At 39.8% G+C, this 24,851-nt stretch overlaps 1 protein-coding gene across 1 annotated transcript; it reads right to left on the reverse strand.

Annotated features, from left to right (window-relative positions):
• Nucleotides 1-1,037: 1,037 nt before the first annotated feature.
• NSUN3 (NOP2/Sun RNA methyltransferase 3) lies at nt 1,038-24,725 on the reverse strand. The gene is made up of 7 exons (XM_064411116.1): nt 24,574-24,725; nt 23,756-23,865; nt 22,867-22,917; nt 21,850-22,142; nt 20,392-20,546; nt 19,760-19,881; nt 1,038-11,417 (listed from the first exon to the last, which is right to left on the reverse strand). The coding sequence occupies exons 1-7, from the start codon at nt 24,655-24,657 to the stop codon at nt 11,147-11,149; spliced, it is 1,086 nt and encodes a 361-aa protein (XP_064267186.1). The 5' UTR covers nt 24,658-24,725; the 3' UTR covers nt 1,038-11,146.
• Nucleotides 24,726-24,851: the final 126 nt, after the last annotated feature.

The following is a 24,851-nucleotide window of genomic DNA, read 5'->3' on the forward strand; positions in this document are numbered from 1 at the left end:
TCCCAAACAGGCCAGCTGTCCTTTACTGATAACCTGCCTAAACATTGCTTTTCCAGAGCAGGTGAACTAAGCTGCAAAAATAAAGTGTATTTGTCACACTGCTGCTAAACTTTAATTTGTTACCTATGTGAAATCAATTGTTCAGATCTTTAGGAGGTGTGTGTGGAGGCAAAAAAGGTTAATTCTTTCTATGCCCTTACTTAGAAGGCTTCTGTATATTTAGAGACTAACCATTTAACTAATTACTTTCATCATCCTGAGCTTGAGGGATCAGAGACCCACAGAAAATAGTGGGGGACAACAAACTCAGTGAAACCTGATACAGCAGGAAAAGGACAAGGGTGTTTAATCAAAGCCAGAAATGTGCAGAACTGGGTACAGAACAATGTTTAGATTTAAAGAGAAATATTTCTTTGGCATGACCAGTTGGACATCATTAGCCTGTGTTTTTCTGATTTTGGAATCATCATCTGAATTAGGTCATTCTCTCAAGACTAAAATTCTGCTTGCTCTCTGCTCTCTCAAATAGGAATTCTCATCTCATTGCATATCAGGATTTGATATGTTGCATTCTTAACTACAGCCAGAAAGAATTTTTTTTTCCATGCAGTGTGATAATCTGTGGGCAGATACAATTTAAAAAAAAAAAAAATCAGCTTATTCCAGCAGTGCTCACCTACTTCTGCATCAAGAGGAATGTGTTTCACCAGGTGTGTATTTCTCAATAAATATTCAGATGTGGAGCTGTGGGAACCCAATACTGCTAGACCTAGCAGAAACACCAGAAAAGGAGGACAAAAGGTGGAAATTGCCCCAGAAGGCCCCATACAGTGAATGGTTTAACCTCAAAAAGTTGACCTTTTTTCTGGTGTTTCCCTCCTGGCTCCAGATTTATTTGCAGCCTCTTCACTGCAAAATTCTTGGATGAAGGGAAATAAAATAATGACTCAAAATATTCTGCCCAGCAGTCTGCTGTGGAAAAAAAAAATTAAAAAAATAAGTGAATTTCTGATTGTAAAGAGTAAGTGTACTAATAATGATTTTTTAATTTATTTAATTTATTATTCATGCACAAGAATTTTAATAACTTTAGTGAACAGAAGTCAAAACCAGGACCAGATGGAAAAGAGGAAATTCAGCACCCACAGCAATTTTGTATCAAAATGAAGACTGTTATACCTTAAACATCCAAAAGTCCAGTTCACAAGTCTCAGCATAGTCAAAAGAAATAAACACCAACAATGAGAGATTAATAAAAAAGAGTTACCAGCAGCTCTCCTTTACCCTATGTGGGCCACATGCAATACTTCATATGTTTCTAACCTATACATTTCACATATATAATGTTATTTTTTAATTATTTATTAATATGTTTACTAAAAAAATCTCTATATTTCTAGTTCCATATTTTGGGCATATTTTACACCCAACAGCAACCACCAGGTGCAAACAGTTTTACATCAGATGACAAGAGGGAGTCAAAACTATTTTACCTACAGTGGCTGGAACAGTATTTAGCAATTATAAATTTTGGCTGATTCAAAGCATGCTTTAAAAAATTAAAAATGAAAAAAAGAGGTGGGATGAGCATCACCATCAATGGTAGACAGCAAGCAGCAATAGTAAAGCACTCAATTTTATCTGAAGCAATGAATTAAAACCTTCTAAATAGTAATGAACCAAAAAAAACCCAAAAAACCCCCACAGAAATACAATACCAGAACTTAAACAAAGTAATTTATAGGAGAATATTTGTAGCATATTTCCAAAACACTGCAGTAGGAAAATTCATGAATAATATTAGGAGCATTTATGTGATCCACTTTCCTCCTGTACAGTGTTTGTCCAACATAATGAGATCAGGATTGGCTGAATATAATACAAATTTGAGAGTGTTATACTTGAAACTGATCGTGCATGTTAGGAGGGCAAAAAAAAAGGCAAATGGAGCATTTTTCATGCATATAATGGCATGTGTGAATATTGACACTCAGGCTGCACTGATAGAGGTTATTGCTACTGAATTAACAATGCTCACAAATTAACAGCCAGAGAAGTCCCATGGAATACTCTTGCATCTTCTGTATAAATATTTTTTTAACATTTGTTTCCATTCAGGTCAAGGCCATGACATTCTAATTTCATTGGAAAAATTCAAGTCCCATTCTCTGAGGCAGGCAATGTGGGAGAACTCTGACTGACAGAAGATGGGTTTGCTTTATTCTCCAAAATTGAAGTGAAAATTACATTTGTGTCATTACATTTTAATACAGTCTCCCATGAATATACATACCAATATACATCTCTCTCTCTCTCTATATATATATATATTGAACTTATTACCATTCCAGACACTAAAAGTTGAGGTTTACAGCTGCAGGAATTCAAATAAGATTAAACAGAAAACTTTTACTTGTTTGCAAACCCTGCATAAATTTTGAACTGCAGTTTTCACCAGGCAGAGAACATAAAAGTCTCTTCCATTCAAAGAAGAAAGCCAGAAAATATTAGGTGAGATATGATGGGCAGGAAGGACTGCAAAATTCATGTTTGCATGAAATTCATGCCTTTTCATGCCTGATTCTGCTTTGTTCATTATAAGAATAATCCATTAAATAGTGTAAACCAGTTGCAGGTATTCCAACCAAACTTTTGCTTTTCCCACACAAGTCTACACAATATTTTTATTAAAATCCCCCCACAGCAGATCAATGAGACTTTCCTCCACCAGCAGCTGTGTACCTGAGGAGCTGAACTTGTAAAACCGCAACTTAGTCCATTTGGAGCACAAAGTTTAACATTTGCAAAGTGCTGAGATGATTTTGAAGGCCTAAGGAAGTGAAAAGGACTTTGAAAGGGTCACTTAAGTACTCTTAACCTTGCAGACACAGTAAAAGGATCATGTAAAGAGGGAAAGGGAATTCCCATTCTCCTTTTAATTCAACAGAGGATGTGCTTTCCTGAGAAGTTTTTATATTTTCCTTTTTTTACAGCCTATTTCTGAAACAGCACATTTCCTGCTTTCTTTTCCTCAACAAAAAGAAAAAGAAGAAACTTTAGATTTAAGAATTTTAAGATACTTCTCCCTAGCACAGGTTTGTTTCTTTCCAATTTTTCTGCTTATTCAAAGACTATGAAGAAAAATCAATAATCAAACAGGTTCAATAAAACAGACAAAACAAAACATACCCAAGTTTTAATGGTAAAGAACATGCTGCTTGCATATTGTTAGAAGCTCCACAGCTACAAATTTATTCAAATCAGACCATTGAAAGGGACAAACCCAGAAGTTCAGAGTTCTGCTCCAAATACTCTTAAGACTCTTTATTCAAAGTTTTCTGCCACTTGAAAACACCTGGAAATAACTGAAAATCCATACTGAAAATCCAACTGAAAAGTTCCAGCCATTACTATAATTACCTTAATTTTCTTTTTACTAGCTCTTCTAGATAGCTGGTGCACTTTACAGTATTCTGTTTCCAGCATGGGAAATCTGGGATCAAAATCCATTTTATGTGTAATTTTCTATTTCATGGGTCAAGCATCAATAACTTTAAAAAGCAGCTTATATCTTAGACTAAAGCAAAGCTGAGTTCAGAAGCTAAAGCATTTTGTAATCTGCGAAAAATAATAATTAAAAAAAAGGAGGTAGGCTTTTGTCAGAAAGCCAGGCATCTTTGCTTTGGGGTTAGTGGGTTTTTTTGGTTTTTTGTTTTGTTTTTTTTTTTTTTTTTTTTTTTGGGTTGGATTTTTTTTTTTTTTGTCTAAGAAAGAACATTTTATACAATTTTTGTTTAACAACTTCCACCATATTCTAATCTTTGTCATCTCTGGATGTCACAGTGTATTGCCAAGAGCCACTGTGACATCTGCTAGGGAGGGCAGAAATAATTTGCAGGTTACTGACAGCTGCTGTGGATTGCCAGACTGTCATTTCAGAGTGTACATTGGAATAAAAATGTGTGGTAAAAAGCTTTCTTCATCCCCACCCTCTGCTATTAAAGTATTGCACATTCTCAGCAAAACCAGTGAATCCTCTAAGCACTAAATAGAATGGAATCCATGATCTTGGAGGTCTTTTCCAGCTTCAGTGATTCTGGGATTCTGTGGAAGTTAGAAAATGTTACTGGGGAAAGTGTGGTTTTGTTGCTCCAAGATCTGGATGGCTCACATGTGTGCATAATTACCAGGAGACAGATGAAAAAAAGAAATCCTGGAGACTTTGAGGGCAAACCAGCAAATATGCTCCAATAAGTCTTAACTATTTTCAGGTAAGGCAATGGGAAGATTTGATTTTTGATAGCACTTAGACCTACACTAAGTGCTTTTAAAAATCACAGCAGAAGGAAATTGCCAAAGGAAACCAACAGAAATAGAAAAAGGAGCCAGGAGCTGAACTGTGACCCACCCTGAGCCTCTCCACAAAGCCTCTGTGGTGGTTTACAGGTGCTGGACAAGGAATGGTGATGTGGTGCACAGCTGGGCACTTGGGACACAGCTCCACCTGAAACTGCTTTCAGCAGTGGAATTCAAGGTCTGCAATCCCCTGAGAAGCAGAAGAGGAATATAAATCCCAGCCTGGCAGTTCAGGTCAATTTTGTATCTATAATTTAACACAAACAAACAAACTACCCCTCCCAAGCAAAAGAAAAACCAACAAAGCAAAATATCCTGCTACTTACATATTTTGAATAAACAACACAAACAAACCTGAAAACATGAAGCTGGTGAAAACCAGCCCACCAAAACCAGTGAATTCACATGGTTAGGTCAGTGCTGTAAGGGACTGGGTACAAGAGGGCTGCTTGTGCATTGAGATGAGGCTGTTCAATGGCTTTGTCACCCCATGCAGAAAACACACTTAACAGCATGAGAAAGAAGGACTCTTCCATGTCCTGGCACTGCCTGTGCTTCACCAAAAGCTGGAAAAGCTCCTGTGTACACCCAGCTAAGCAAAGAGTTGACAAGCCTTTGCATAATCCAATTGCAGGAGCTGCGAGTGTAGTAAGCACTAAGAGGAGGAGTGTTGTACAGCAAGGCCTGCTGAATTATTTACTCACAGCTACATCCTAAAAGTTTTAGTTACACTGCAAACTTCTTGTTGGAGTCTTCTGCAAACCCTGCTCCTGCACTGAACTGGGAATGTGCTGCTCTCCAGCGTACTTGATGGTGAGGAAAGGAAGCTGAGTGAAAACATCAGCCTGGCAGGTCATCTCATTTCCACACGTTGAAAGCTGCTCTGAATCCAGAGCTTTCAATGCATAAACATCAAGGTTCACAGCCACCAAAATATGGCTCATACATTGTGCATTTTCTATAAAGAGGGTCAAGGATGATGGGTTCTGCAGGACACAGGCACTTTACCTCCATTCAAAACATTTCCCAATTAAACATGAGTTAATATACTCATCCAATTAATTTTTTTGTTGTTTGTTTGTGCCTTGCTGATTGAGTGAGTCGCTATCCAAACAGCTGCTTTTCAAAAGGGACCTTTCTTAGCCTCTGGTGCTGCAGACTGCTGTGTTATGTACTAACCCACTGATCCATATTGCCTTCAATTTTCTTTGATGCTTTCTAGATTTTAAGTGCTGTAGCATAATGTTAGCCTTGCAAGTGCAGCATCTATTTCCAACACAGCTACCTCCTGCAATTTATCTGGGCAAATTTTTCAAAGGCAGTACTCTACACATGGAGACATTCTGCCTCCATCCTGTGCCCCTAATAAATTAAAAAATAGGTAGATAAATAAATGCCAACCTTTAAATCCTGTTTTGAAGGCAGACCACATTATCTCATCAGCTGGAGACTACATCAATGGTCGTGACTTCACCACTTTATAAAACACTCTCTGAACCTCGGATGAGGAGCACGTTACACACAAAAAATGGTGTGTGCAGGAAATATCCATTGTATATCTACAAAATGGGCCATATCCCAGTGCCATTAAAATTGATGGGAGTTTTGCCACTGCCTTCAATGGGATCAGCAGCAGTATATAAAGATGGATTGGCTCTGAGCGTGCACACTGGCGCTTTATGGGCGTGACAATATAAAAGCCCTGTTGAAGTAATGGAATGAATTATAACAGTGCTGGGGATGTCAATTTGCCTTCTTCTACCTTCACTTGCTGTACAAGGAACATTAAACATTTCCCTGGTTAGCCACAGAATCATAAAAATTACAGATAAAAAAGTGCTATTAAGTCTACTACCAATACAAAATCACTCCTCCTTGTACCTTTTCTAATCCTTTCTGCAGCCCTGTTTTACATCACTCAAATGTTCTGGCATGTTCTCCTCCCTGTAAAGAATTATTCCATCAGCTACTTAATCACACATTCAGAAAAGACAGATTTTTTCCTAGAGTAAATCAACAAAGCAAAACACCCTCCTAAAAAAAATTAAAAAAAAAATATATTGCTCTGAATTTGCTCTTAGCATTTTATTCCACTTTCGGACAATTAGAAAATACTTTCCAAGAACTCTATCAGTGACATTTTTCCCTGCTTTTCATGGCCCATCACATCCAAATGCAGGCAGGACGAGCTGCTCATTTATTAGTGGTGGGATGGTTCTCAATAAAGCTGAAATCCCTGGACTCCTCTCCCATCTTCTCCTACTGCCTCATCACATTTTTGGGCTTCACCCTGTTTTGTTTAGGATAGAGAGCACCCAGGCTCCTCTATTTTTTAGCATAGGATGTTCAATAAGGACCCAGTACATTAAAGAGGAAGAAGAAATAGATCTAAAAGATGTGCTACGTTTTGAGGCACTCTCAGATCAAGGGACCTCGAGCAGGTTAAGGTGTTACAACAACACCTGTTCTGAGACAGAAGTTTTGCCAAATGACATCAAAAGGTGGTTTGAAAGCCATTCCCAGATTCTCACTGAAGATATGCGACTCTAAAGATCTCCCCTATAGTGAAGGAATTTACTGGAGACAGGGGAAGAATCAGCAGGAATCGTGTCAGGGCCCATCCCCAACACAGACCTGCTGTACAAGAATTACCCCAGAGCAGCTCAGGGGACTGAGACACAGCAACATCAACCCAAATATCTTGGGGATGGCTGCAAGATCTGCTCTGACACTGCATGCAAGCAAGCCCCTTGTCAGTTTTGACTGCTTTATGTGATTTGCCTGGTCAGAGGTGAGGTCAGGCCAAATGCTTGTGGTCCTTGAAGATGAAAGCCTCATGTCAGGGAAGCAGCATTTTGGAAAAAAACAAAGTGAGAATGTCACTGACCAGATGAAATGCTGCCTCCTAATGCCTTTATCTTTAAAAAATACTTCTACTTGTGGCACCTCTCACTATAGGATTATTACCTGTTTAGGGTTTAGGGCAGCATATCCATTTCTTTTTTCCTCTGAGCCCATGGAGGGGTCACATCACCACGACACCATGGTGACAATCGCAGAGAGAAACAGCAGAAAACATTGATGGGAAGAACCCCCTTGGACACAGCTGTAGGGAGCAGAAATTCCTCTGTGGAGTACAAAAAACTAACACAGGTTGATGTTCCATCTCTCCCTCTCAAGAGCAGCTGTGACTTTTTGATCCATTTTATTTTGGTGGCACAAAAAACATTTTTGAGATGGAGCTGTGGAAGGTGCATGATGCTTGACCCTGCTGAAAACTATGTAAAACTACTAAGAAAATAAAAACTTCCAAAGTCAGAAGACCTTGACCTCAAATCATAGGATGCATACAGGAAGATCAGACAAGGAAAACATTTTCTGACAAGTGATAAACACCAGTCTTCAGTCAGGAATCATGTAGTGGGGTGACATCTAAAAGCTGTGACCAGTGACTGTGTGCCCTGCCTTCTCTAAGCCAGGTTTGGCAAACAAAGAACTCCAAATTTCACTTTTCCCTGGAAGTTAAAAGACTACCAGCATGTGCTGTTCCAATTTCTCCCAGAACAAAGAATCTCATTTATAGCCAATACTGCATAAAGTTACATCAGCTTAGAAGTGAGCCAAATTCTACTACAGCCAGGCCTGAGTCTCAAATTTTTCTCACAGTCATCAAATAAACTTTTCTGATAGGAACATCTACCAATACAGCCATTTGTTTGGCAAGAAGCAGGCAGACACATTTGATTTAAATGCTTATAGCTAAGTTAAAGACCCTGCAAATTTAAAGCAATCCCACTGCAGTTTTCACAACTGATGTCCTCAATTCTCCTTCTAAGACAGTTAAATGAAGTGAGGGGATCCTCCCAGCCCAGTACAGGCACCTGTGGCTCTCCCACCAGCCTCCCCCAGATTTCTTTTATTTAATACCAAGAAAACCAGAATAGGTGAATGGTGTAAATGACACTTTATAATCAGAGACTTGTAGATATTACTGACAAAACTGTGCTCACACACCCCCCACACCCCAGGGAAAAAATATCCTCTCTATTCAGAGCTTTTCCTGAACAGGCTGCAGCCACTGCTGCTCGTCCATGCTAAAAGCCACAGTATCTCACATTTTTCTCCCACTGCTGTAGTCCTGATCTTTTCATTTTGCCCCTCCTTCAACCCTCTCTTCACACACCTTACTGAGACAGCCAAGAGTTCATTAGTCCCCTGGTCAGCTGCATCAGCACACACACATTGTGTAATCTGTTTTTCCACTCCACTCCACAGTGGAGAATGCTTTTGACAAGCCATAATTGAACTGTGTCAGATGCCACTGCATAAAGGATAAAATTTGGTAAATACTGAAATTGCCTTTAGATAAGGCTTTCCAATTTGTTATTGTGCCAACCCCCCTGAAACAGGGAAGTGACTTTTTGGATGTTGGAAAAGGAATGGCAGAAAAGCATGAGAGCAGCTGAGCTCCAGAGCTCTCTGCTGTCTCTGAGGTGCTGGCACTGGTGTGTGCTACACATACAACTGTGGGCAGTTTCATTAGAGGTCATGAAGATTTCTCTGGGACTCCCCAGTCCAACAAAATTGGTCACTTTCCTGCCCTCAACTTGTTGGGGCTGCAATTCCTTCTATGATAGAAAGGCTGTCTTGTTTTGCACCCCATCTCCATCAGCATTGCTCAGGAAAGAGGAGGAAGGACATGGCAAGGAATTAAATTACAATTACCTAGCTGAAAAAAAAATATATGTAAAAAGGAAAAATGTTGCAGCTTTGTAATGAAGGGAGCAGAAGTCAGAAGTATCCAAGAGATATTTGAATGGACAAGAAGCCTTTTCAAGAAGTGCCTTTGAGTGGACAGTACTTGCGAACATGTGCAAACTTTGCCCCTCACCTCTACAGACCTACCTCCATCCTTTCTGCTTTTCCCTTCTCACCCCACATGTGCTCAACAAATTCCTGTCACCAGCCAGAACTGATTAGAACAGAACTAAAGAAACAACTCCACAGCAATCTGGAACAGAGCATAAACCAAAACTAATCAAGTACAAGCAAAAATAAGTATCACTTATTAATTAGCCTTGTTTTTACTTCTCTTGTCAGTGCATTCTTACACTGGTTGGGACGGGAAAGGGACTCCAGGAGATCAGCAAAGGGTTATGCAGACACAACTCAGTGCACACCTTGCTGCAGGGTTCAGGTCTAAAGCAGCTCACAGCGATTTGCCCATCTGCTGAGACTGAGTTCATCTTTCAAGGGTCTCTTTGTTCTTCCTGTGATTACCCAGTCCACGTCCTCCTCAACCATCCAATTCAAGCACATATTTCAATTCCATCCCTGAGCAGGTTACATTCTTGCCTTTCCATTTCAATTTCCACAGGGCAAATGAAAGTGATGGGAAGCGTTTTGCCAAAGGTATGGTTATTTCACCCAGCAGCCTGACATGACTTCAAATCTGGATATTACATTTAATGTTCCTGGGACAGATGCTGTCAGGCCTTTTCACAGTATCCTCTGCATACCCAAACTGCATGAACTTTACAGCCTCTCAAGTTTTTAGAGACATTGCTGACAATTTAACACTGCAAGGCTACCTCAAACATTTTTCATCCCAAAGCTGGGGAAAGGATAACTGTGAAAGCTCACACAGCACAGGGTGAGGTTTCAGAACCTCAGATGCATTTGTTTGCCTCAGCAGAAGGTACAGCAGTGTGCTGAGGGCAAACTCTGTGATACACACATAAAATACACTAAATGTTTTCAAAGGAAGGAAGACAGATTTAGATTTGATATTAAAAAGAAATTCTTTACAGTGAGGGCAATGAGACACTGGAACAGGTTGCCCAGTGAAGGTGTGGGTGCCCCATCCCTGAAGGTGTTTAATTTAAGGCTGGATGGGACTTTGCAACCTGGTCTAGTGGAAGGTGTCCCTTCCACAGCAAGGAAGTTGGAACTTGATAATCTTTAAGGTCCCTTCTAACCCAAACCATTCTGTGAAATTAATTAGTGTACAATGTCACACACTCCCATTTCCACAGAGCAACTATTTTACCACGGTTCTTTAAAACAATGTTTTTAAAACCAGTGATTATCACCTTCCATCTGGGAAAGGACCCTTGGGGATGAAAGGGTTCCACTCTGCTTCAAGACAAGCACAGGCTGAAATATATGCACCATTAGTCTTTCAATTCTTATTTTTGCAAGCTCAAAATAGAATAATATTAATAAATCTAAAAAAAAAGCTGGTGTTGATCTAACTGCTGACCTTTTCATCTGTAAACAAAAGACACCTTTGTTTTTAAGCAAACAACTTAGCAAACATGAAACCTGTTCTGCCAGTGCTTCAAGATTACACTGTCCATACAAATCAGTTCTTGCAGAAACACAGATTTCTAGATGTGTTTAAAGAGAATGCAGGATTTCCATGAGTTCAGACCACTGAAAACCATTTATTTAAAAACATACTGTATTAGAACCAAGTTAGCAAATAACTTGGTTATTTACCAAGTGCAAAACCAGTGCAAAACTCTACCACATTAAGCCTCTATTCTAGAATCCAAATCCCTTTAAAAGCACCACCTTGAAAACAATACCAACTTCCTAAGGACTCAGAGGCTCACAAGCCCATGCTGGAAGGCACATTCAGTATTTTAAGTTAAAATAAGTTAAATGTCTTGCTTCCTTTTGATCAGGAACTGAAACACTAAATTCAGTTGCCTTGGATGTGTTCACATACACATACTGTATTTAAATCAATATTAGTTGATCATATACTGCTCATAACCAACAGGCATCAGGTGGAGGACACTTTCTTTAATTTAGCCACATACATGGGACCCCAGGCTCTCCCTTTCTCTGGGAGAACCAGCAGTTCATGCTGCTGCATTCCACTGAGGAAAGTGAATTCCTGGGAAACACCTCTGGCCATCCCACTTATATCCACAGGCATCACATTCATGCAGGAGTTCAGGATGAGATTGATCACATCACTGTTTTCTGCCCTGGAGAGGGTGCACGTGGAATAGACCAAGGAGCCACCAGGACGCAGGGCTTGAACAGCAGACCTGCAGAGAACAACACGAACAAGGGGAAAAAATCAACATCAAAAGTGACATACTGCTAGTGGGAGAATGTGTAGGCTTATAAATCCAGAGTATAAATAAATATGACAAAAATAACATTACAAAATGTCTTAACTTTAAGTTCAGGAAACCACCCACAACACAATTTTGCTTTTCATTTATTGTTGTATTCTCAGTTAGCTGAAGGTATTTTTTACACCACAGTGACAAGTACAAAGCAGCTTCTATTCAGAATATACATCAAGCATTCCTGAGCTCAGCACTGCTGTGAAAATGATGCAATTGCACACAGAATGGGTTACCCCACATCAAAAGGGCCTGTCACACGCTTGGCAAGATGCTTGTGTAAATCTGCAGTAACAGCCTGAATTAATGACTGGGCTGTAATTTTAGAAACTCTCCTGCTAATTCTGCAACTCATTTAGCAGGTAAGAGGATTCGGGGGTGTCACTGAGCCACTGCTTTTCAACGTCTTTTTTAGGGATCATTTACTGTTTCTTTATAAGTGCCCTTCACTTATTAACCTGCTGACAAATTTTGGTTAAACAATGGCAAAATAGTGGCTTAAAGCCTGAAAGCTTCACAACTGCTGTTGGGTGGAGGGAACAGAGGCTCTTTATCTCTTTATCACTGCAAGTGAATTTATATAAACTGCTTATTTTCCACTACAGCAGATCTGCCAAGTCCTTACACATATGCAATACAACTTATGAGTATAGAAATGGGATATGTAAGTTGTATTTACCTACTCCAAATTAAAAGAATAAGGAGAAAACTCAAAAACCTTGCACCACAGAAGTATTCTTCAAACCTGGTACCACCACATTTCTAAAAGAGGAAGCTACACAAAAGGTTCATTTCCTATTAAAACAATGTCTGAAGATAAATTCCATCAAATCATATATTTTTGAGCCATTTTTGGCTCAAAGACTGAATTGTAAGCTGATATACAAACAGATACTACAGGAAAAGACCACATTATATACAACTGTTCCCAAAGATTGCTTTTATTTAAATCCCTAAGATTTCTTTTATTTAATACCAAGAAAACCAGAACAGGTGAATGGTGAAAATGAAAATGAATAATCAGAGACTTGTAGATATTGCTGACAAAACTGTGCCCACATCCCAGGGAAAAAAATATCCTGGGACAAATAAAAACACAAAAAGAAAGAACCATCTCTTCAAACCAGATGTGGTGAGCAGCCCCCAAATGCAGAAAGTCTGATTCTAAGTCTAGATAAACAAAGACAATGCCATGGAAATAGCAATTCCTCCAGAAACAAGCTGAGGACTTCCCAAGGGTGATAGCTGACCAAAAACAGTTGAGAAAGGAAAGATGAAAATACAAGGGGGGAAAGATAAGCCATTTTAACAGAAACAAGACTTTTTGGGAAAATAACCAATGAATAAAAGCTTCAGCACAAGGAGGATCAAAGTTCATCACAGCTTTCAAAGCTGCTCTGAAAGTCCTGTCCAAAATAATAAGGGAACACCAGGACATCATTCAGACAATGGTAAGACCAAGTGAAAACTCCTTTTTTTGATACCAAACCTATTTCTCTTGGGAGTATACATATGACCTTGTTCAATTCTTTTGAGTCTTCCTTATGGTAACCATCAAGCCAAGTATTTATTAATAACCACAGTGCACTCACATATATGGAGTTAACTTCTAAATTCAAGCAAAGCAAGGATGTGCAACCTTGCCTTCTCATGGACACCAAACCAGCAAGAAAGCTTCTTGCACCATCTCTTGGCCTCACTCCCATTTGGGAAAATTAAAAATCACTTTTTCTCCCCCCACATATTGGATTTCACTTTTTATCTTTCACATTAGAACTCAAAGAGAACAGAGCTGAAGTCTAAATGGGCTCTCATGAAGTCGAGCTGATCTTCAGATTATTATCAGAATCCACCCACATAACTCATTTTTGACAGACTTTCCCCTGCCAGCTACACCTTTTCCATGCATGCAGAAGTGCCAACCCTGAGGGCAGCCAGTAAGCTTGGGAACCTTTTAATGTGACAACTGAGATGTACTTTTAGCAAACCTGAGAATTTTACTCAGAGAAGTAGATAATGGCAACAAATTTCCTTCCTCTAAGACAGCATTTAGACAAGAGAGAAAATTCTTTTCCCATGTAAAAGTGGGAAACGTAAAAGATAGAAAAGTAGATGTAGCTACAGGTTATAAGGTTAAATACCTGAACACTTGCTAAATGTCTTTTTCTTCCCATATGGAAAGCAAGAACCCATCAAGACAACATTTTCAAGGGCACCATCCTCCTCCATCAGAGGAAAAAGCAGCACAGACCTCTGAAGGGAAACTTGAAAATCTCACCTCAAAACCCCCTTGTGTCTAAACTTCAACTTGTGAATCTCCACTGGCCCATGACCCAAAAAGGTCAGCCTGCTCAGTGCAGCTCTCTTTATTTTGAACCTGCAGCAGGAATTAAAATATCTGAGGAGAATTACTCCAGGCAGCAAGGTTAATCAATGTATCTATCCATCTTGTCAAGTGCAGCAACAGTTGTTTCAGTGCCTGAGCTCAAAGTCAATGCCCCCAGCTCTGATTAAGCCGTGCCTGGCTTCTGATAAACCTGCAGGGAGCTGCAGAATTCCACGTGAGAAGTGCTGGGCTCAAAGTCACACGGGGTGACACTGAGCTGGGCCAGCAGAGGCAGGCACTCTGCTCCTCTCTGCATCAGCAGCACAGAGAATTCATTCAGGACAGGATTTGATCACCAGGGAATTTGTTCATTAAAGAATTGTTCAACTATATTTAACCAGCTTCCTCTCTAAGCACTGGAGGGAAACAAGCTCATGCAAGGGCTAGGCTGGAGATGAAGCACAACTTAGTCCTACTGTAACTCCACCATCTAGAAATTAAGATTTCTCTTTCACTGGGAATCTTAATTACTCACTCTTAGCTGAAGGAATTCAGTGTTTGTAACTTTGTGACTCCTAAAAACAGGAAGTCAAATCTAGAATGATTAAGATGCCAAAATATTTTTTCACCTTCCTCTTATTACAATGTTAAAAAACCCCTCAAATTATTTACAAGTAGTTGATCTGCAGTTCTTTTTCTCTTGGTGGCACACATTACACTTGTTTACTAAAGAGCTAAAACTTTTAGCTGATATAAACATCAAGTTAATATCCTAATTTTATTTCAGGTACATATATTTCTTGTAATGAATTATACAAGCTTACAGGCACTACTACTGCAAGGTTTCATACTTCACATGATGAAACACACATTAAGGGCCCTGGAAACTTTTTCTGGAGCCTTTGTCTGTCCATCTCATTCCACAAGTTCTGTAAAACAAATTGACATATGCAGATTGCTCCCCTCCTCTTTCTAAATGAGACTTTACAGCCCTATCAAAAAACAAGTAAAAAAATACTTTATACTTTTGCAGGGTGTGTCTCTGGGTACAGGTTCATATTGTACTGTGGAAGGCAGAGGTACAACAGATGCATTAATCTATCCTAACTCCCTCTATTACAGGAGTACCAAAAAAGACTTTGGAAAGAAATATATTACTTCAAAGCTCTTTTTTTTAGCTTATTTCTCAAAATTTACTAAATTAGGAAAAACAAAACAGCATCACTGGTTAGTATCTCAGGGGTAAAAAATATTATTATGCTAAAGCCACATGGCAAACCCAAAAAACTCTTTTATGCAACTAGTTAACCAGGACTTAAAAAGGACTTTTTCCCACTGACAGAGAAAAGTCTTGGTGTCTCAAATATCCTTTTAAAATTGGGCGGACACAAAAATATGTATTTCACACTACAGGTAGCACCTGCATGTCCAGCCTATCCTCTGGCATGTGGGTTTATGCTGCATGCCATGGGAAGGGGCAGCATTAATTATGTTAATAATTCAACCACTTGCTGTATTAAAGTGAAAAGATGACAATTTCAGGGCAATTTTAAACTAACACAACACTTCAACAGTGCCATCTTTTGGCAACTACTATGCATTTCTGCTCAATAGGCAAGATAATGTCTCATCAGAATAAAAAATTCCAATTCCATTCTTTTTATTGACTTAAAATATCCACAGTACCTTTTGCCTCTCACAAGAGTCCAGACACTTTGTGGCAATATGACCTGCATGTTAAAGGCTTTGCTTTTATTTCTCTGAACCTGGACAAAATGATAAAGGAAATCCTTCAGTGTCAAAATACCAATTTTTTTAATACTTTGTGATGGGCAGTGACAGTAGTTCAAGCACTCCCTCTGCTCCTCTCTAAATAAACTTTGCTCCTGTGGAGAAACACTGCAGCTCAGAATAACAGGAGAATCATGAAAATCAGCTGCCTTTTTCAACATTAAATTGAATTATAAATAAAAGGAGATACAGGCATCAAAACCCCCTCAACCAAACCCAGTCTTTTCTACCCTAGACAAAATTTGTCCTGAAAATCCTGATAAGCAACATTTCTATTGCAAATAATTCTAAATTATTCTAAAGCAAAGACCAAACAAACAGCTAGAATTATTGATCTTTCTCCTTTAATACATGGTGACTTCTGGAATATTCATCCTGTTAAAACAGGGATATGAGACAGCCCAGGAGGGAGAATTAAAGACCTTTGAAGCCCTCTAAAGAAAACTTTAGGGTTAGTGGTTATCCTCACAGCTCATAAAACACACAGAGAAAGGACTGGAGGTGAAATTAAAGCAAAATTTGTGCATGAATTGAAATATGTGATCCCAAAAAGCAGCTGAGTAGCTTATTTGTTCACTCATACAGTTATTTATATATTCAATAAACCTGGCTTTGCAACATATCCTGAGGAACTTGATCCATAAGTTATTCACAGGGTGCTGCCACACTTAAAATCAGAAACCAATTATTTTAAGATAAAACATGATGGAACACCTGATGAAACACCTGGAGCCACAGCAGTGGCCACAGCACTCACTCTTTGTGAAGAAAGTCCAAGCAACCAAGTAAATCCTCCAACAACCCAAGCAAAAGTGTTTTGGGGAATGGCACAGCACAAACACACACAAAATATTCAGCTTTTATAAGACAAAAAGTGGCTAAAGAATCCTATCATCCACACAACCCGCAGCAGATGTGTTGGTCCAACACCTGGAATTCTCAAAAATTCCCAGTGGAGCTAATTGAGAAGATGGTTTTGGACAATAAAAGGATTAACTGGGCAGCTACAGAGGAACAGAAGGAAAAATTCCAGGGGAAAGAGCTGAAGATGTGATGAAGCAATTCCCAGCACAATTTACTCCACACAGAAATGGTACAGTGGTGACAGATGCTAAATATATGATTTTGTATTTATAAACACAATTCTGCATTCACTCTATAACCACAAAAAAGCCCAGCTAAGAGCACACAATTCCTCTCCTGTGGAAAACTCCACAATTCAGTGAGAAGACAGAGCTGTTTAATTACTGAGAGATGCTGTGTATAGAAGAGTTCCAGCCGTCTGAATGCCTTTGCTGAGTATTCTAAATTGTGTTCTGTTGGATTTCTTTTCTGCTGAGCCCTAACACAAGTTCCTTTCAGCTGCAGAAACCAGTCTAAGAATAATTACAACATCCATAACAGTTTAACCACTATGTAATTGGGTATTCAAGCTTAGCCCAAAATTTAATTTCTCTCTGAGAACTGATAACATTGGTAAATCTGCTTTTGGGAACCACTGTATTTTGTGCTAGCATTTAGCATCAGGAAGTGAATATTTCTTTTCTTTCAACTTTGCAATTTGTTTTCTGCACAAACACTCCAAATACTAACAAGATTTGCAGTGTGTTCTTGGATTAGAGCACTCAGCAGGGACGCTTTGGTTTAGGTATGAACAATCATTACAATCTCAATTTCCTTCAAATCAGTGGTGCCCTCATTGCTTAGAACATTTGCTGCTCAGCATTTATATCACTTATTTACATTTCAGATTTTATGCAGGCTGCAGGAAGAAAATTGTTGCATCAGCTTCTTCCAGATCTTCATTCTCTGAAGCCCCTATGTACTTAATTAATTACATTGTATTGCAAACCCTACACTTCCTTCCTTAACTTCCCTCTTTGATGATCCCAGCTTCCTCAGAAACAGATCCATAAGAACAAATTAGAGGTGAAGCATTTCCTTCCTTAAGAAGGAGGGAATCTCAAATTTCAGGCTGTTGCTTGACAGAAATAAAAATAGAACTCCACTTTGCATTTCATTCTTCTCATTTTTATGTTACACTTAATCCTCCTGCTAAACTGAAATAATGCTTGGTCCCTCAATCTTCGCTTTTAAATCACAGGATGGTTGGGGTTGGAAGGGACCTAATGATCATCCATTTCCAGTCCAATCCCCAAACTGTCCCAAATTTCTCCAAGCCTTGTCCAGCCTGGTCTTGGACACTCCCAGGGATCCAGGGGCAGCCACAGCTTCTCTGGGCACCCTGTGCCAGGGCCTCAGCTCTCTGACAGTAAAGAATTTTTCCTGTGTCCCATCTGAACCCACTTCCCTCTCAGTTTGAAGCCATTCCCTTTGTCCTGTCACTCCATGCTCTTACAATGTATTTCTTACATTACTCTCAATAAAACTGCTGGGATTCAGCCTTACACTTGTTTTTGGTTACAGACATAGGAACCAAGGTCAGGAACACCTGGGAGCATCAAGCACCAGGTAACCTGAATCAATGAACCAGAGAGAGCCCTGCAGGAGCTGGCTTGTGTAAAAAGCAGTACAGCTTTTTGGTTTTTTTTAAGTAATATTCATGGAGCCTCAGCCATCCTAAATATTACTGGAAGTACTGGAGAAGGGATTCAAACTCAACTTTTATTTATAATTATGCACTCTAGTCATTAAACAGAGGCTTCAATAGGGAAGCATTCCAGAATTTTAGTTCTAATGCACCTGTCACAACCCATTCAGCCTGTTCTGATCTTGCTTTATCATTTCATTTCTCCCCTTTCATGTGGCATCTGAGATGTCTTTAGAACTGGGAATTCATTCTAAAGTGATCATGTGAATTGAACAATAACCACCCAGTAGACAGCTATCCTTCAAATATTTTACCCAATAACCCAAATACCTACATCCAATAACCCTTATATCCTTTATCAATAACCCTTATAAACTCTAATTCTTGAAAGTAACCATCCTTTTACTACAATTTATATAGCAAAGGTATTTTACTAATTTATATAGCAAAGGTATTTTGTCTTTACAAATTCTTATTACTGTTGCTAAACTAAACAACATTTTCAACATAAAGTTCTCCCTCTATTTAGGAATAATTCAATTAAATCTGATTTGGGCTGACAGGAATGTATTTTTTAAAAAAAACAAGGTTTCTGCTGTCATGAGTTCTCCAGGATTACAATGTGGAATGATTTATGCAAATTCTCAAAATTTCTCTGCATGATGTATGCTTCCTTTTGCTATGGGTTCACAAATTGGATTTTCCATGTCAGATATTGAAAAGCGGAAACTGGAACAGGTCAGTGTTTTAAATGTGATTGATTTCTTCAAAGGAAATGGATGACATGATGCATTACTGCAATAAGATCCTCATATTTCTGTTATAAATCACAGGCTTCTGCCAGGCCTTTTTCAATTGGAAGTCTTGCTAAACTATCTTGAACTGCAATGGGAACTTTCCATAAAAATTTTTCTTTTTTTTCTTATAATATGTTATTTTTCCCTCAATTTGCTTTGACAGATGGACTTCAGGCATGACTGTTACTCCACAAATAACATTCAAGGTTTTATTTCAGAGGGTTTTATTGAAAAGTCACTCTTTTTTTTTTTCCTCCATGAGAAAAATAGTGCAGTTTGAAATGATTCACAAATGCCAGCCCATAGCTGGTAGCATTAAAATGTGTAATACATGACAGTCTGGCTTTGGATTACTGGGGGCATGTTCTCAAAAATAAACAGTCCTCCCTTTCCTCCACCAAACCTCACATTCTTTTACTTTTTTACCCTGCCAGTTAGGACTGGGAGCTTTCTGTGCTACAAACAATCAATATGGAATATATCTAAACCCATTTGAGCCGTGTCCACCTAAAATCTTTTGATTTTACACCAGACTGTTGTTGAGTCATCTGCAAATGGACATTCTTTTGAATAAATGAGTTAAGAGGACCAAGGCCTCACTGCTGATATCACCCACAGATATTTCCACATCCTCATTATTATCTCAGACCCACTGGTTATTCTGAACAGCATCCCAACCACAAATTCCTGACATTATTTCCAGAGCAGGAATCCTGGGTTGGTTTATTACATCTTGCCCCCATGTAATTTTTATTAATTACAGGAAGTTCATTTAACTTTTTTCACTTCTCACCTTAGAAGCTGGATCTGCAGGGAGGACAATTCCTTCCTTTGCATGAGCCTGAGCACAGCTTGCTGAGGGTCAGCAGAGAAGAGCCAACTTCTGTCATTTGAACAAGGAGCATCAACCAGGACCTAAACAATTAATAAAATCAAAATTTTTAAAATCTCAACAAAGATGGCCACTTTTTGAACACCATGTGCAAAAAATATATTTGGTTTTCTTTTGCAAGTATTAGGAAAATTTCATTTTCCATTTTGGGGTTGAAATTATCCCCTTACTATTTTTAGATGTTTTTATGGGATTAGCAGTTGGGGAGATAAAAAAATTAGTGCTCTGAAATCAAGATCTACCTGAGCAGATCCCTCTTGTTCTCCTCCTCTTCCTAATTACCCATCATGCAAAGATTACAGCTCAAGGTCTTCAGAATTCACTCCCAACATCATCCAACACAGGAATAAATGCACAACAAGCTTCATGAAGTGTTTCCTGAGGATCTACAAATCCTGTACATGACTTTATTCCCTTTGACAGGTCAGGTATTTTTGTGGAGAACCAGGAAAAAAAAGAAAATTAAAAAGACAGGAGCATAGGAAGAAGAAGAATCAGAATACAGAAATATAATTTGCCAATAATAATGTTACCTTGTCATAAAATTCAGGCTGAAGATCTCCAATCTGTCTACCATCCAGTTTAGAGACTGTTATCAAGTTAATGAAAGGATCTGGGATGAAGGATTCTATTGTCTGCTCCAACCATCTTGACCTCAAATCATCATATTCATTGCAGTGAAAATTACCTTAGAAAATTAAGGAAAAAACAAACAAACAAAGAGAAGTAAACACCCAAAGATAAGTCTCTGTATATCTTTTTTTCAGTTTTGTTTTCACAAATACAAGGAGTTAGACCTATTTTGGAAGTTGTACTGCATTGCCATGACTACCATGGAGTTTACACCTTATGTGCCTCTGTTATAGTACTTTTTAGAACACTACTGAATTTTTATAAACCCAAATAAATCTCAACATGCTCCTACAGAGCAAACCCTAAATATTTACTAGGAAATCCTTCTGTAGCAACAGACTTCCACAGTAAAACAAACTTTAATCATGACCCATATCCAAAGAGTGAGTGCCTTCCTGGGCTCCTTAAGCCACCATCTAAATGAAGTGCAAGCCCTACATTATTAAACTGCCTTTTTAAATAAATAAAACATTAATTTTGTGTATCTGGAGGTACATCTTAGCATTCACTGAAGTATATTAAGAATTAAATTCTTCACATATCCCATTCAGCAATAGTTTGGTCTCTTCAGAAGCAGACAGAGGGTAAAGCATTGGGTTTTTTTTTTTTCCTCTAAACCTTCTGAAAGGACAACTCCTATTTAATTTACTTCATTAGCATCACCTCATTCCTGTAGAAGAGGGAGGGAAACCAGCTGTAATCAGCTGGTGCAGGTGGTTATAGTAATGGTCTCATCAGCAGGAGCACAAGGTGCTGTGAACAGTTTGAAATAATTATTACCCAAGCCCACAAATAAACCGGGAAACAGCAATCCCAGCAATCCCAAGCAATCCCTTGGCCCAAGCTGTTGCTTTGCTTGTTCCTGCCTTCTAAACACTCTGATCATCTCAGAATCCTCCTCCAATTCCCTACCATAAACCTTCTACCTCTGCCCAGATCTTGGACATTTCAAGACTGCATTGTGCATAATTTCTTAAGCTCTGCTTTATATCAGCACACTTAAATTTACCTTAAATGTGTAGTATTTGCACAGTATTGACAAAAGAGGCAACAGAGGAGAAGGAAAAACAAAGTAAAAACGGACAAGAATAAGATTGCAGATTAATTACATCCCTGTGCCAACAAACTGATATGGCTTCCAGTAACTTCTGGAGAGGTAATAGTTGAGAAAAAAATCCACAAAGCTACCCCACTTTTGCCTGTCGTTCTGCGGAAATCTACCTTAAAGCAAGGACTGCATTTTTAATCTTCTTTTAGGCAAACAGATTTCACAAAACCCTTATTAAACAGCACAGAACTAGGTGGAATACAAACTGTTGTTTCGTTTTTTTCCCTCCACCAGCAGCTGGCTCCATTACCTGGACAGGCACACTGCAGGATAGCTACAGATTTGCCCCCAGGTGCAGCACAGAGATCCAGAACATCTTCCCCATCCTTCACCTCCAAGGCCAGCACGGGCAGCAGCGAGGCAGCGTTGAGCAGGTAATAGTCCTTCAGCCTGCCAGGCTGGTGTTTCTGTGCAGGGAATCTGCCAGGAGCTGTCCTGGTGTAACACCTGAAGGCTGCTGGGAGGTAGGGCAGGGCTGCTGGGAAGGCAGGATTGTATCCCTGCTCAGCCAGGCTGCTCTCCAGGCTGGGGCTGTGGCTGAACCTGTGAAAAATGACCAGATAATATTGGCTTTCTCATTTATTTTTAGCTTATGCATGTTGTTAGTGATGACAAGGATCTAGAAATAGTATCAGTGATAACTCTTTTTAGCTGCTTGTTAATATAAGAGAATCTATCAGCTTAAGTCTGCACTGTGTTGCTCATAGAAATAGCAGTGTAATGAATAGAATATCTATGTGTCATTATGGAAACAACAGTGTGATGAGTGTATTGGATTACAGACCTCAACAAAACAGAGGATGTGAAAAAGGCTTTTGTGTAACTAAAACCAGTGCAAGGCTATCCACTGACCAACCTGTCCAAGTGGTAAGATAACCCTGACACAAACCATTAGAGAATACCATGTTAAATTTAAGGACATACTAAATCCTTATCAGAGGATGTGAAACAGCAGGATAGAGACACAAGAAGAAATAAAAGATATTAACCCGACACACAGCATGTCATGCAGATAAGCCAGTGTGTGAAGAAGTCTAACAAAGGAGTTCCCAAAACATCACAAAATTAGCAAGAATGTTTGAATAATATATGAAACAGATGACTATGCATGTACCTCAGTGATGTAACAGTATAAAGATAACACTGTTTGTATACACAGAGATTTTCTTTGGCTGTTGGTCAGGAACATCCCAGTGCTAGAAATATTGTCCTTCCTTATTATTAAACTTCTAAAAATTCTGCAAACTGAATTCTGTTTCTCACAGACCTGTTCAGCAGCACAGCATGCTGCCAGCACCACGGCGAGGTCAGCACATCTCTAGGGTGAAAAAAGGAAAAGCCATTCAATAACCCATCAAATTAAACAGTGTAGGAAGCCTTTACTTACAATCCCACTATTGGATAATTCTGCTGTAATTGGAAATTAATGATTTTTGTTAGAAAAAGTATGCAGGAAAATAATTTTAATAGGAAATCAAGCCACTTTTTTTTTCTAATTATTGCATTTAAAACACCAATTTCTTCTGAAACAAGACATTCTCCATTTTTCTTACTTTATAGGAGGAGATACAAATGATGAAGCATAATGGTTTGCCTGACTATAAAATACTTCCCTGGGGACAAAGAATAACTGTATTATTAGCTGTAAACAACAAAAATAATCACACACACATTGGCTTTACAATGTTCATTCCAGCCTATACTAAAATGCCGTTTTTACAAGTGTTCTTTTTTACATTTTATGCTCTGCAAACACTGGGCCAGTAAAACTTAAATTAACAGATATTTTTGGAAGACAGCAGTGGTATGTGATAGAAAAGTGCTTGTTTGCATTTCAGTTTGCTCTTTGTTATATGGATTTCCCTCTTTCTGTTTGAATTCCTATAGTAATTTTTCATTTAATCTCAAAAAAAAAATATATTCTTCAGGAGTATTCACTGCCTAAAGCAGAAAAACACATTGATCCAATCGAAGAGCTTTTAAGTTGACTCAATTAAACTAATGCTATACATTGATGCTTTTTGTTTTTTAATAATTAAGTTCTTTAGCAGCTGTGTGACAAAGACCTAAATTTAGTGACAGCCTTTGCCATACGTGTCATTACTAATTCAATTCCTTATCTCTCCCCTTCCTTCCATGTCCTGAAAGGCACAGACCTGACAGTGCTCCATGCATGTCCCAGCTCTGCCGTGTACTGCTTCTCGAAGTGGTCCAGAACCACCTGGCAGATCTGCTTCTGGAGCTTCCCTTTGGGCTTCTTTTCCAGCTTCAGAGAAAGGAAGAAAAAAGAAAAGTAGCAAAGCCAAACTAAACCCTCTCTAGTTCTCACTAGAATAAATAAAAAACATCCTACTAATTACATCAACTTGGTCTCAGTGATATTAGAATGCTCAAATATTAGCCCATATCTTTACGTGATCAAGATGTAATAGACATTGCAGAGAGCAAAGGAGTGAAAGCTACAGCACACTGTTCCTCCCCGCTCGGCTGGTTAATAATAAATACCAATAAATACCCTCCATATCCACTGTGCTGACAATCCAGCGCTTCCTGGCACTCTGATGGAGATTAACCTACGAGAAGAAGGGAAAGACCTTTTGCTTTCCCCCGAGGGCAAGCGCAGAGTTTCCCTCCCTCGGGGCACCCGCCAGCCGTGCCCGTTCCGCCGCGCTCCTTCCAAAAACACCACCGGCACGGAGCCCGGGCCCAGGGCGGGCTGTGGGGCCGGGCAGGCTCTGTCAGTGCCGGAGCAGCTGCCGGCAGAGGCTGCAGAAGCCTGGGGCACACTGCGGAGGAGGGACAGGGGCAGAGCAGACTGGACGAGCGGGCTCTTTCCGGGCTCTTTCCCGGCTCTTCCCGGCACGGCCCGCGCAGGAAGCAGCCGGGGCCCTCCCGCCGCGCTTCCGGCCGCGGCCCCGGCTCGCCCGGCCTGGCTCTGGTTCCAGTTCCAGCTCCAGCCCCAGCCCCTTCTCACCTGCTCCGGGTCCCGCCCGGCCGCCCGGCCCAGCCCCAGCGCGGCCCCGGCACGGCGGGCGAGCGGCAGCGCCGGGCCCCGCATGGCCCGAGCTGCCCGGGGCGGGGCGGCCCGGCCCCCGCGCTGGTCCCTCTGCCGGGAGTCAGAGCTCTTCACAGCACCACGGGACGGAAAGGGCAGGAACTGATCTTAAATCAGCTGGTCCCAGCCCCTCGGTCAGGGGTGGGGACACAACCCCTGGAAGATGCTCAAGTCCCCAGCGAGCTGGCTTCGAAAGG

This window comes from Passer domesticus, chromosome 2, assembly GCF_036417665.1.
Source record: "Passer domesticus isolate bPasDom1 chromosome 2, bPasDom1.hap1, whole genome shotgun sequence".
Taxonomy (NCBI): Eukaryota; Metazoa; Chordata; class Aves; order Passeriformes; family Passeridae; genus Passer; species Passer domesticus.

Excerpts from the sequence above, each read along its gene's own strand:
- NSUN3 (XM_064411116.1), bottom strand. The coding sequence starts at position 24,657 with ATGCGGGGCCCGGCGCTGCCGCTCGCCCGCCGTGCCGGGGCCGCGCTG. Across the intron at positions 20,547-21,849 it reads CCTGCAGTGTGCCTGTCCAG|GTAATTTTCACTGCAATGAA; the intron begins GTAATGGAGCCA and ends TAATTTTCTAAG. Across the intron at positions 11,418-19,759 it reads CTGCAGATCCAGCTTCTAAG|GTCTGCTGTTCAAGCCCTGC; the intron begins GTGAGAAGTGAA and ends TGTTCTCTGCAG.